This window comes from Tripterygium wilfordii, chromosome 23, assembly GCF_013401445.1.
Source record: "Tripterygium wilfordii isolate XIE 37 chromosome 23, ASM1340144v1, whole genome shotgun sequence".
In the NCBI taxonomy this organism is placed as follows: Eukaryota; Viridiplantae; Streptophyta; class Magnoliopsida; order Celastrales; family Celastraceae; genus Tripterygium; species Tripterygium wilfordii.
The window spans coordinates 10,331,686-10,344,647 of NC_052254.1; the positions used below are offsets into that span (position 1 = coordinate 10,331,686).

The following is a 12,962-nucleotide window of genomic DNA, read 5'->3' on the forward strand; positions in this document are numbered from 1 at the left end:
TACCAAAGTAAGCTGTTCAATGCTCGGTATTCAGTGAACTAATCTACCACAGAGGCTCATCTATTTTTCATAGTCAAATCATCAGATACACCATGAAACAAGGGAAATCAAAATCAACCAGAACAGCCGCAAGCAATTATGAGGCAATTCAAAAAGATGCTCCTAAGGGACCATCAATTTATTGATAATAATGGAACATCCAAGTCTCTTCTTATTTTCAACTGAAATTGGAATACAAGAGCTTGAAGGTTTGCAGATGCACAACAATTTCAGTAACTTGTCATGCGCATGGCCAATTAGAATCGAAAAAATAGATTTCATTTTGACTTGAACTTGCTGCTTACTGAATCATAGGTTGGAATGTTAATAACTGCAGAACACACAAATAGACAATGAATATCATCAGATAAAGGCCAATTCTTTATAGTTAAAACACGATATACCATCAATAACAAAGGAATATTCTTAAGAAGCCAAGAGAAATACCATCTCCATAAGATGCCATAGTGAGAGGGGAGGAGAGTAGCTTTTGGGTTATTGAAGCGATATCCTTCAGTGAAACTGTGTCCACGGCCTTGAGAAAATGTTCAATCGGTTTCCTGAAATAGAAAACATTTGCATAAATAAACACAAAATATACCACCTTACACTGACTACGCAAGTACTAGAACGTTCTGATACAAAGTATAAGTTGCAAATGTCATAACAAAAAAATTTCCTTCCCAGTTCCCACATTAATAAAGAACAAGAAAATCAAGTTTTGAACCCGAATTTTTAAATCTAAATCGGCCAGTTGGAACTGTAAAACCGCAATTAAGGTTAAACCATTTTGGTCCTTCTACACTGCTAGTCTGCGACAACCCGAATGACCCGGCTGGGTTTCAATGAACTGGCCGGGTCTTAGATCTTAGGCAAATCAATTTTTTTCAGTTTTCAATGATTAAAAAAACTTAAAACTTTAAAGTCAAAACCTAAAACTAAAACAATCGGCTCTCTTAGTCTAACTCGCCCCCAAATCCAAATATGGACCAGATTCCATAACATAACTGTCAACGGCTTCAGGAAATCTCACTTTCCATAAACAAAGAAGTAAGAAAAAGGGCAATATTTTAGTGTTTGGTCTCCATATACCCTTTTTATCATGACTAAGAGACTGCCCAACAACGATCAAAAGAAGATACAGAACATGCATGGAGAAAAAAACATATATTTGTCAAGCACTGAGCTAATGGAAATATGGAATCATCATAATCTGCAGCCCTTATGGCACCAGAGAAACAGAGTCATGACTCAGATCATACCTCATGCCATACGTCAAAACCAGCCTACCTATATCTTCTGAAGCAACCATCTGGACAAAAAAAAAAAAAAGTGCCTCGTCTTCAAGCAATTAAGAATTAAGAGAAGACTGAGAAGTAATAGAGAATGGTCATCTTTATGCTTTCAGGTGGATTCACATCAGCAATCGAGAAAGAAAGAAGATGTCACATACTCTGGACTCCAAATTCATTAAAATGGTAGACTTTGTTGACTGTTTGGCACGATCCAGCTCTTGATGGCTAACTGCAGAGAGAAAAGAAAGTTACAGTCCAACAAACTGCATCCGGATAACATAACTACCAGGATAGAAAGAATTGCACAAAACCTTCTCCTGGTGATGCAATGGATATGAGCTCTTGAGCTGCTAAATCAATGGCCTTTGATACGAAATCAGAACCCTGAGTCCAGAAGGGTATATAATTCAACAGGAGCACCATGATGCAAAAATTGCAGGCATAAAAACAACATGCAGAAAACACTGACATTCAAGAACAAGAACATTGGAATTTGGAAGACATATGGACATTAGAGCTCGTATGTCTAAAAGACAAAAATAATTTGCAAACCATCAGAGGCGTAAAAGACTGTGAAACTAAAGCTTTAATAGGCACAAGAATGCTGAGCCAAAGTTTTTCTCTTTCTTTTGGCGAGGGAGGTTGGAGAGGGGCACAGCATTAATACAATTTTGGATGAAATAAAAGCTGCCACTACCCCTTACAGCCCTTGCAGCTTCTTGCACTGCCTCTAGGGAATGCCACTACAGCTGTCATTATTACCCTCTTATGCCTCTCATCTTCTTCTTGGATTATCACAAACACCAAACCATCCATATACGTTTAATCCACAAAATAAGAATGTGCCGCTAAATGACCAGCCACCACAACATAGAAAGACCCCTCCCAAAACCATCAAATCCAACTTTGGAACACCAACACACATTCATCCCATCACTTGCGCCAAACATCAAGCATCGCGAGAGAACTGAATATCTAAGATCGAAATAAATAAAGTTCTAGCAAATTTGTTATTGCAGTGAAAATAACCCTCTTAAGGAAGTTAACACACTAAATTCCAACTCCAAATACAGAAAACACCGGCTTATGAAAAGAAAAGCAAAGATGTTCGAAACATAGAGAGAGAGAGAGAGAAGAAAAGGTGGGCATGCATCCATACTGCCCAACATTGTCGATGCCAAACGAGCAATTAAAGATTTGCCAGTCTGCAATGAAAGCAAGCAGCACAAATGTCCCAAGAATCCTCAATTGGGAAAGGCACAACTGATAGATGCCTCTCCATGACAAAAAGGCCATCCATCCAAGCTAAACAATTTATTTCTCATATTCAATCAAGCAATATAAGACTTTTACAGGTTGAATTCTCCTTTTTTAGCAGTGTCGGATCAATAGAAGTTCCCTTGTTCAGAATTCTAGAAATAACAATTGCATTGCACTGCTTTCATCATGGACTGAGCAAGATTCAGCTTCTCAACATGCTTTCACTTGGAGCAAATTTTTTATGGAAACTTGTTCTTACATAGCCAATTTGCATGCAATCTATCCACAATGGCCTTCTGATTGGATCAAACCATTGATATGTGATGTAGACATCTATCATTGAGGTTTCAAATTCTGTCCATTTAAAAGAAGCATCCATCACCAAGGTCTCTAGAGTTCTTTCCACAAATCACCAGTGGGAATCCCCTTTTCATTGAAACAACATAACTCAAGATTTGGTTGACTTTTAGAAAAATGCGTATCAAGCAATTTATCTAGTTAAAGCAACTGGAGGGAATCCTCAATTATTTAGTTTGGGCTTTCTGTTGAAAAAAGTTTTGCAAAGTGGAGGAGATTAATACGTCTCCTTAAGGCAAAATAAAAGCCTACCTATTTAAAGTCCAGTGATACTTCTTTATTTTACAGACATGCCCAAACTGAACAATGGTTCATTCTTCACCGTCACCTGTAAAATATATTAATGACTACACATCCCATTTATAAACTGAGCCTATAAATAACATGATCTCCAAATAAGAGATCTTACTCGTTTCCAAATTTCAAGTGAAAAATATAACTTCAGCTATCTAAATTTTCTATATTCAACAATGTTTCTCTTTTTCTTTTTTTACGAAAATTATGAAATACCATTTTAATACTATACATAATGAATGAAAGACCTAGCTGAAGGATAGGTACTTATGGTAGAATGGGCGGAAGCATTCATTCACAGATAAGCATGCCAAAACTTTTTTTTCCAATGCTCAAAATATAATAAAAATGCAGTCTTTGCAATAAGCTAGGATCTAACAAATTGGGTTGTAGCTTGGGCTTGAGGGGGTGAACCATGGTAATCATATTACCAAGAATTCCAAATTTTCAAGGTTAAAGAACTTCCTAAATTTCTATCTTCAAAAATAAAGGTGATAAAAACTGGCACATTGTGGAATTCTTGCATGATTATGAGGAAAAGGGATAGTTATTATATTCACATCAGCTCTAGAAAATTTCCTTCAGTGTTCAAGGTATCCTATGGTTCTGCATAATAGGACACAACATTTCTACTTCTCAGAATCCATTTCCAACGCCCCCCACCCCACCAAGTGCTGAATGGATTACACTTTCTGCTTAGACATCAACAAACTTAAGATGATAGCATAGAACAGACATATAGAAAAAGAAATTGACGAGAAGTTGTCACAAACCCCATTTTTCAGGCTACTTTTGCAGTTTAATATCATAAATATCATCTTCTTTCAACAGGCACAGATTGTATAAGGAGATAACTGAACTTTCTCATTGGTGACTTACAGTGGTAGCTTGGATACCGAATATGCCCGAATGATTGTAGATGTTACTGAATGCTGAAAAGGACTCAACCTGAGGAAACTTATTCAAGACATTTTGATCTGCAGATCATATCAGGACAAAACCAAGTTGAAGAATGAGAGGTGATTATATCAATGGAAAAAACTTGCCTTTTCCGCATTGTAAAAGCAAATCAAAAAGTCAAAAGACAAAAAGTGTAGCTAACAGAAAATAGGGAATCACATAGAAACATACAAACAAGTAGCTACATCAAATGGCAGGCAGCATAACGGTATTTCCTAAGCACATAAAAACATTTGTGCACCATTCACATTTTCTAACATTACTCATAAATCATAATCAATCCAAGATGGAGTATACTAAGAGGAACTTACATAGCCTTGAGTACATCCCTTTTCCAGGGCCACCAGTGGAGAATGATCCACCACCTCCCATTAGCATCTGCATTATACATTTATAATCACATTCATTATAGCCTTTTAAGGTGAAATCCAATAAAAAATGACAAAAGGAAAATATTTCAGGTTTAGATATCCCAAACTGACAGGTGAACATATGGTCCAGTGATACTAGAGTTGCAATGATGGAACCTAGAGGTCATAGGTTCAATTCCTGAAAATAGCCTCTTCATATATTATGTGGGGGTAAGGTGTAAGTACATCTTGCCTATCTCCAACGCCGCCCACTGTAGGAGCCTTACGTACGGGAGTTGTTTACTTTTTAGATATCCCAAATATTAAATACTTTTCTGTTATCTTATTTCAGTCTATATGCATATAAGTTTTATAGTTTTTAAACTATTTAATATGTAGGACATGATTGAGCTTATCAATCAACAAAAAACAAACAACTATTGATCATATTAATAAAAGAAATTATTTTAATTTGAAACAGAATATTAGTATAAAATGTCATTGAAATAATATAGTACAAATAGAAGGAAACAGCAAAGTAACAAACCCACACAACAGTGTCATTCTAGATAGACCAACAAAGAGTCATTCAGGACTTGATATGGAAGTTCAAAAATCAAAACCTGAAGCACAGACAGAGTCATAGCATCCTTCTCCCCATGCCAACCACCAGGCAATTCAAATGCAAGAGTGAAATGTGTTTTTCCCTGCAAGGCAATATGACAGTTAAAACTTAAAAGTTCTGGATGGATGATAAGAAAGATAAGGTCTTCGGTCTTCCAAATTCTTATGACAATACCCCTGCGTCAGCTTGACAACGATAATCGCCTCCAACATACACAGACTTCGGCTCTTCAGGACGAGTTATACTTGGTAGGTAAGACAAAAGCGGTTCAGCAACTGATAACAGTTTCTCATGTTCAACACCCGAAGCAGCAAGAACCATCCGAGAAGCAGTATAATTTTCCTAAAATTCTCATATCATACCACAGTCTATGAGATAGGGAAAGATTGGCACAAATCGGTAAAAACCAAAAAAAGGCAAAATGATGAGATAAGAACATGAAATAGCTACCAAACTTTTAAATGAAATTTTATCAGACTCACAGCAACAAATTTCTCCAAAATATTACTATTCAATCTGTTTATTGCGGATTCTGGGGCTAAAAGAGGATTTGCCAATGCGCCACAATACCCAGCAGAGTGAATTGCCTCCAAAAGCAGGCCAGGTGGATTGTTGGAAGCTTCGCTGATTTCATTTTTCATCTTTTGAAGCTGCACAAATAGAGTGTCATTTTTGTGTAAGCAAAGTTCTATTGCAGAAGAAAATCAGCAGATGCATGGCAAAATCATGGAAAGATACCTGTTCATTGACCTCCCAATCCAAGAAAGCAGGGTTTATGACAGAGTCAACTAGCATCTCTACCATTTCAGGTACGTAAGTCTTCAGAGCATTATAGGTATATCCCATCTGCTCCCTTGATGCTGAGGCTGATACGTGTCCACCAATTGCCTCTACTTCCCGCACAACACGGAGGTGGCTTCGATTTATTGTGCTATTGAAGGCCATGCGCTCCAGGAGATGTGTAGCCCCAAAAATGTCTGGTGATTCATAGATTGAACCACAGTCGACATATAACCCAATTGATGCTATGGGATTCTGATTGGCAACACAATCCAACAGTAACTTCTCAATAATTTAAAAAGTTTAATCCTCCCATGATTCCATAAACAATACACACGTACCACAGACATTTCTGAGGCAATTTTGACACCATTTGGAAGAGTCGTGACTTTGGTTGTGCTTGGTTCCACATAATCAGGCAACACAGAAGGATGGTCAACACCTGCAAGAGGGAAATTTAGAGGCGGCGAGGACTTGGACTGCTCCCCAATCAGCCCGCTAAAGAAACCACCAAAAGAGGATGACTTTGGGGCAATGACGCTTGAACTTGCAAATCTTGCAGGTGCTCTGTTCCATGTGCGACCCTAAACCAGTTTGATTTCAGAAATATTGTATTTCCATATATACCAAAATTCCAGATACATTTATTACAAAAGCAAAACTCAACTAACACAAAATGTGAAGTTAACATCGTGAAGACACCTCGTATAAGCAGTTAAGCACTACTGCTACCTCCTTCCAAATGTTATCCATTTTCAAATTCATTCACTATCCAGTTGTACGGAAACAAGTGAACACTTGAAATCCATATTTCTCGTTTCTAGCAAGACGCAAACAAATATAATTAACTCAATCAGTTCCATTAATTCTTCTATTACGACCATTCAAGTGCATCACTATCTTTGCGATTCCATCACAATTATCATAAAATTTTCTCATATATTGCTGGCAACAAACCAAACCCAAGTATATCGAATCAACACATTTTTTCTGCAACAGAACTATGATCAGATCCGACCACTAATAGAAGGCGTTACCAAGGATTTAACAGACAAAATAACTTCTATTCAAACAAGTATTTATGATACTTGGCAACGAGATCCAATGAGTAGGGGAGGAAGTTAAGATCACCAGAGACAGAGACGATACTAACCTTGAGAGCCCGAAGGCGAGAAGCAGAGGTTCTGTACATGGTGGCCGATGGATGGACGCTCACGGTCTCGAGCTTTCTTTGAATCTTTTTAGTGGTGGTTGGGTGGGAGATTCGCTGAAGAGTGAAGAGAATTACTCTTACTCCGTTAATTAACGGTGTATTGGATTGGTGTTTTCGGGACTTTGATTGGTGTTCTAATTTGGAAAAAGCGTGGCTGTAATAAGCCAGTAATTACATCACCAAATTCCTCCAAATAAATTTTTTTTTTAATTTTGATATTCCCAAAATACCCCTAATAATGACAAAAGGCCATGTGACAGAATAAGTGCCAGCGAAGACGATATGGGTAACATACCGAAGGGTACACTTCGGTTCTTAACCAAAGTATACACCTTTGTATAGACAGCCTAAAGATCATACCTCAGTGAACAGACCGAAGACCACACTTCGATAACCGTACTGCAGAAGCGTGTACGTACGAAGTTCAGCTCATGAAGAATCTCCTAAGATTCCAATTCTAGACAGAGTCCTACTCCCCTTTGAAGGAGGGTACAGAGGTAATTTATCCTCCCCAAAAGCCCTCCAACAAAACCAATGAGAGAGAGAGTCTGACTTTTACTACAACTCAAACACTTCAAACTCATATAAAAGGGGAACCTCTGCCCTCAGGTAAGCCATCTAACTCCTGCACTCCTGCACTCTAAAATACTTACTGAGCAAGAGGCAACGCTCGAAGCAACGAGTCATCCTCCCAAGTTTAGTACTGTACTGACTTGAGCGTCGGGGGACCAAGCGTCGGAGAGGTCCCCCGAGTACACCCTCGGGGCCCTACAGAAGCTTACGTTCGCTTTTTGTGCAGGAAGGAAGGAAGAGACCACGTACCGAAGAAGGAGAGATCAGTTATTCCTGCTCAGTCTGACTTGGTTGATCCTTCTAATAGGGTAGACCTGTTTCAGACATCATCAAATTTTATTTTGTGTTACTAAGATTTAGAGATTACGATTTAGTGTTTAGGGATTACGATTTAATTTTTCGGTTTAAGAATTTGAGATTTAGAGTTTAGTGTTTAGAATTTAGAGTTTAAAATAATTTCAATTTAGTCAAAGCCAAACTGAACAATTACGGTTCGATTCGATTTTGTCAACAAATTCGGTTTGGTGAGGATCTAAATGTGGATTCAATATGTGTTAAAACATATTTAATGCGAGAGCAAAATTTTGAAAAACCCTTCCGTCTCCCAATTTTTTATCTTTATTTTAAATTTCATCCAACATGCATGCTAATGTTTAAATAACCTCTACATTTGTGTTCATAATCAATCAACATCCCCAGTGGCCGATCTAGGAAATAAATTAAGGATGGGTTTGGTTAGTAAATATAGTTAGGAATTTATAAGAGGGAAGGCACCCTTAAAATTTTTGTTAGGGCTATTTACTTAAAAGTGTCCTGGAGTCAGCAAATGTAGAGGAACTCTTTTCTCATATGGGGATATTGTCTTCCCAATAATAGCTCTGACGATAACCGCGAGAATGATGGGCACTCTTCTAATGAGAACTATATAATTTATTTTTATTTCATATTCTTTCTTACACATTTTAATATAAAAAGACATAAACTAAACAAATCATTATTTAAAAATGAAATTCAAAAAAAATTTAAAAATCAACGACACAAAAATTCCATCAGTAATTGTTTTCAAAAATATTAATTTAAGAAAATTAAATTTAAAAAATTCAAAACAATATTAGCAAAGAAATTTAACAACATTTTCGTATCAATATTTTTTAAAAATTATTAAATACAAGTATATTAAAAAACCAATTTAAAATATTAGCGAGGGAATTTCAATATAATTCCGTCGCTAAACTAGAACTATAATTTTATAATTAAAAAATAAATAATTGACAATAACTAATTAGAGATAGAATTTTCGTTGCTAGCTTCGTGGCAAATTAACAACAAAAAATTCCATTGCTAATTTGAAATTTTTTAATTTTTTGATTTGTTGTTTGCGACGTAAACTCCGTCACATTATTTATTACTGATGAATAAGAATAGTGAAGATACAAAATTATTACAGAGACATGAAGGCTTAATTTAGGTCTGCAGTATTTACAAGATTTTAGTTCATTGAATAACCTTGTATATCGAACTTCTTATCTGAACCTAGGATGTTACTACTCCAAGATATCAAAGGCCTGCTGGCCTCCCATCCTTTCTCGGGTCACAAACTGCAGTAAGAGTTCCATGGAATACTGAGGCGTTATTGAACTCCTTCCCAATTTTTCTTCCTACCATAACCGGCTTTTGAAGGCTCTGAACAACAAACTGGACGATGGCTCCCCCCGCTCTGGCCTCGAGTTCATGACCCCTTGATTTCAAAAACTGTTTTTCTTCACCCGCAAGTTCAATGCGTTCACCATCGATACAAGTCCAGTTTTCGTACAAAACCACATTTGGTATTAGCTGCATAGAGTTGGAACACTATGTCAGCTTACAGTACATATAATTCAAGATGACACAAAGATGTTATGTGTAAAAAGATGTAAGGAACCTTGTGGTAAACCCTAGGGTTCTTTACTGCTGCTAATGATTCCATCCCCAAGATAAAATGGTTGATGAAGACTTGAAGCACTGCTGGAATTATGTAGATTCCACCGCTACCGCCAATAACTCCTGCCAGTTGATTATCCTGCCAACGTCGCAGACTGTTGAGTCCCGAGCAATGCATCTCTAGAATTGCAACACTATAAAAACAACCAGGGCAGGGAAGGAACTAGGATATTATTTATACCTTGGTAATAATGAGAGGGCACATGGAAGATAAAGGTCTCTTGTTGGGTTCAATAAAATTTGTTGGAGACGGAGGAAGCATGTCCGGGGACAACTCAGAGGGTGCTGAGAAGTCACCCATCTCATTGTTGAGGATAATACCAGTAGAACGAGAGAGCACCCCGGCACCAAAAGGATAATTTACAGTAGTCGTCATTGATACAGAGTTTCGATCTGCATCAACAATGCAGAAATGACTGGTTCCATGGTCTCTAAGCTGACTCCACCTGCAAGTTTAGAAGTGAAACTTTAAGAACCATGACCTCCGAGAATGATATCAGCATAAAAACGATAAGAAGGTGACAATCTCGTAGTAGTTAAATACCTGTTCATGTAGTATTCAGGAGGAAAAGTAGTGTTGTCTAATATCTTCTGCTGAATTTGCTTGGCGTATTGCGGGGAAAGCATTTCAGACATGATATTCGTTATGTTAACAAAATTAGGGTCTCCCAAGTTCATTCTAATAGCAAACATGTGTTTCAGTGCTTCAATTAGGCGATGTAGACCAATATTCCCTTTGGCAGCATCAGCTTTTCCATAGCTCTTCAAGATGTTCAATACCTGCTTTACATCAACAGCGGCTGAATGCACGCTACATTCTCAAATCTCACGTTTACATCATGAAGAAATTTGTACAGTCCAAAATCATCTTGTTGATCAAAAGAGTCAAAATCGAGAAAACTGAAATGTATACTACAAAATCAATAGTAGACTCTATTGCATAACCATACGATTTAAAAGGAAGAGTAAAGGGAGAGTAGGAAAGATATCACCCACCATTGAGAGCCCAACTGTTCCACTTGATGGTGGTGGCATTCCGTATATGGTATAACCCATCACATTCACGGCCAATGCATCCATCACATCCACCTTATAATTCCTTAAATCTTCCATTGTCAGTATTCCACCGGCTTCTTTCACATCCTTAATCAACTTCTCACCAATAGCTCCATTATAAAAAGCTTGTGGTCCTTGTTCTGCAATTGCCTCTAAGGTTTGGGCCAGCTCTACATTGTAGCATATATCACCTGCTTTTAGCAACTTCCCTTCTGGTGCATAAACTTCCCGCAACCCTGGGTCATTGAAGATTGTTTTTGCGCATTTTGCAATGTTTAATCCAAGATAAGGAGCCACCACAAAACCATATTTAGAAAGTTCGATTGCAGGTTGGAATAAAGTACTCCAAGCCAAACGCCCATGCTGCAACCAAGCTTCATGAAGACCAGCTATCTCGCCAGGAACTCCCATTGACCTTGCACCATGATACTTTTCTGAAAGATCGTTTGCATACATATTCTGCTTTTAATGGATCAAAATATTACCATCAAAAGGATGAACAAAATTGGATCAAGTGCTTCATTAAGGTTGATCTAATCTAAAATCACCATAGTACTAATGGGTCCAGCATAAGAAATCTCATATGTACCTCTGCAAACTAGGTTGAGCAATCGCTTTGCTTGATCTTCACTAGGTATTGTAAAGTGAGATTTCTTATAAGCAAGAACCATTGAACTATGGCTCCAACCAGATCATTTTGATTTTGGCTCGAAGGAAGAAGTTCAAACCTTTGAAGCTGCCAATGGAGCTGTTTCCCTCATGTCAAAAGCTTGAGTTTTTGAAGTTGATGAAGACCGGACAATCATGAAAGCTCCACCTCCTATCCCGCTTGCCATTGCATTAACAACACCCTCGCACAATGAAGTTGCCACTGCAGCATCAACAGCATGCCCTCCCTGCCTAAGCATCGATGCTCCAATTTTAGAACATCGGCCATCATCAGCAGCGACAACACCCTGATCTGACTCAACAACGTCAGGATCATCGACTTCAATAGTTCCATCATTGTCCTCATTTCCTCCTCTCAGCACCCAAAAATTCGGATCACCTCTGAATATAAGGGCTACAACTAAAAGGCAAGCACTACAATACTCAGCATTATATTGCATAGGGTACCCAATTTCCCATCCATGGGAATTGTGAGACAACAAAATAAATCAAAATGAAACGACTACTTATAGACTGAGATGACCAGATTTTGTTGCATAACTCTGCTAATTATGATTCTTTAACCTCTGGAATTACTTTTATGAGTATTTTGATCAGCAAGAAAACTCAAATTATGTTCCAAAATTGCTAGAGGCTGGATGAAACTGAAATTTTAGATATTTATTGAACTTAACAAAATTTGATGTATATTGAGAATTATGAATCTCACTAGATAAAGCTGCAATCTTGGTCCATGGAAAAAAAAAAAAAAAAAAAACACTTATTTTTCCCAATCGATTCCAGAAACCCAGTTCAAAGAATAAACTTATGAATTTCTTTCAAGCCCTATTGGATTAAAGAACACGCGAAAGTTGCAGTTTCAGTTTCAGATAAAGATATTAGATACAAAAAAAATGGAGTCAGAGATTAAAGCAGTATGACAGAAGAGAAGAAGCACTGACTTGTGATTGAGATTATAAAAAAAGCAAAAAGGGACCAACACAGAGCTCCTCTCCGATTCTTCTTCTTCTTGGAATTGGCTCCCACACTTTGGTGACTACCCAGAAGAGGAGCTTCCATGGTGTGCCTGTCCCTGTGCTGTGCAGCCCCACCCAAAGCTCCTTTGACTCTCGATACCTCCGACTCAGAGGTAAATCGTAGGATTAGTTAGGTGGTTGTGTCCAATTGCGTGTACGTATCTTATATATATATATATATATATATATTTGTATACCCATCAATATCATGAGGAATCTGGCCAGTATGTGGGATCTGAATGGGCAACTGGAATCTCTGGTTGACATGTATAGACAAACAAATATCTGATGATGCAGAATTATCAAGGGCTATTTTCGGAAATTGGGATAGGCCGCCATTTCTAAAAAAATTAGCAGTCCGTATTTTTCTAAAACTGTGTTTTTTTTAATAAATAAATAAATAAATGTTTGATCTTGATATTATTCTTCATGCTTTTGTTCTACTCCGATCAAATTTCAAATATGCGAAAACTACTTTATCTTCTCTCCCTCTTA

The 12,962-nt window shown here is 37.5% G+C and overlaps 2 protein-coding genes across 2 annotated transcripts; both read right to left on the reverse strand.

Moving 5' to 3' along the window:
* Positions 1-7,269, reverse strand: LOC119993413 (mitochondrial-processing peptidase subunit alpha-like). The gene is made up of 13 exons (XM_038840563.1): positions 7,114-7,269; positions 6,302-6,544; positions 5,919-6,215; positions 5,663-5,830; positions 5,355-5,522; positions 5,179-5,262; positions 4,517-4,583; positions 4,125-4,222; positions 1,646-1,718; positions 1,493-1,563; positions 1,302-1,351; positions 487-599; positions 1-370 (listed from the first exon to the last, which is right to left on the reverse strand). Exons 1-13 carry the CDS (start codon positions 7,150-7,152, stop codon positions 318-320), a joined length of 1,524 nt encoding a protein of 507 aa, XP_038696491.1. The 5' UTR covers positions 7,153-7,269; the 3' UTR covers positions 1-317.
* Positions 7,270-9,193: 1,924 nt separating this feature from the next.
* LOC119993863 (glutathione hydrolase 3) lies at positions 9,194-12,608 on the reverse strand. The gene is made up of 7 exons (XM_038841158.1): positions 12,393-12,608; positions 11,511-11,851; positions 10,723-11,241; positions 10,271-10,506; positions 9,908-10,172; positions 9,668-9,805; positions 9,194-9,579 (listed from the first exon to the last, which is right to left on the reverse strand). The coding sequence occupies exons 1-7, from the start codon at positions 12,508-12,510 to the stop codon at positions 9,304-9,306; spliced, it is 1,893 nt and encodes a 630-aa protein (XP_038697086.1). The 5' UTR covers positions 12,511-12,608; the 3' UTR covers positions 9,194-9,303.
* Positions 12,609-12,962: the final 354 nt, after the last annotated feature.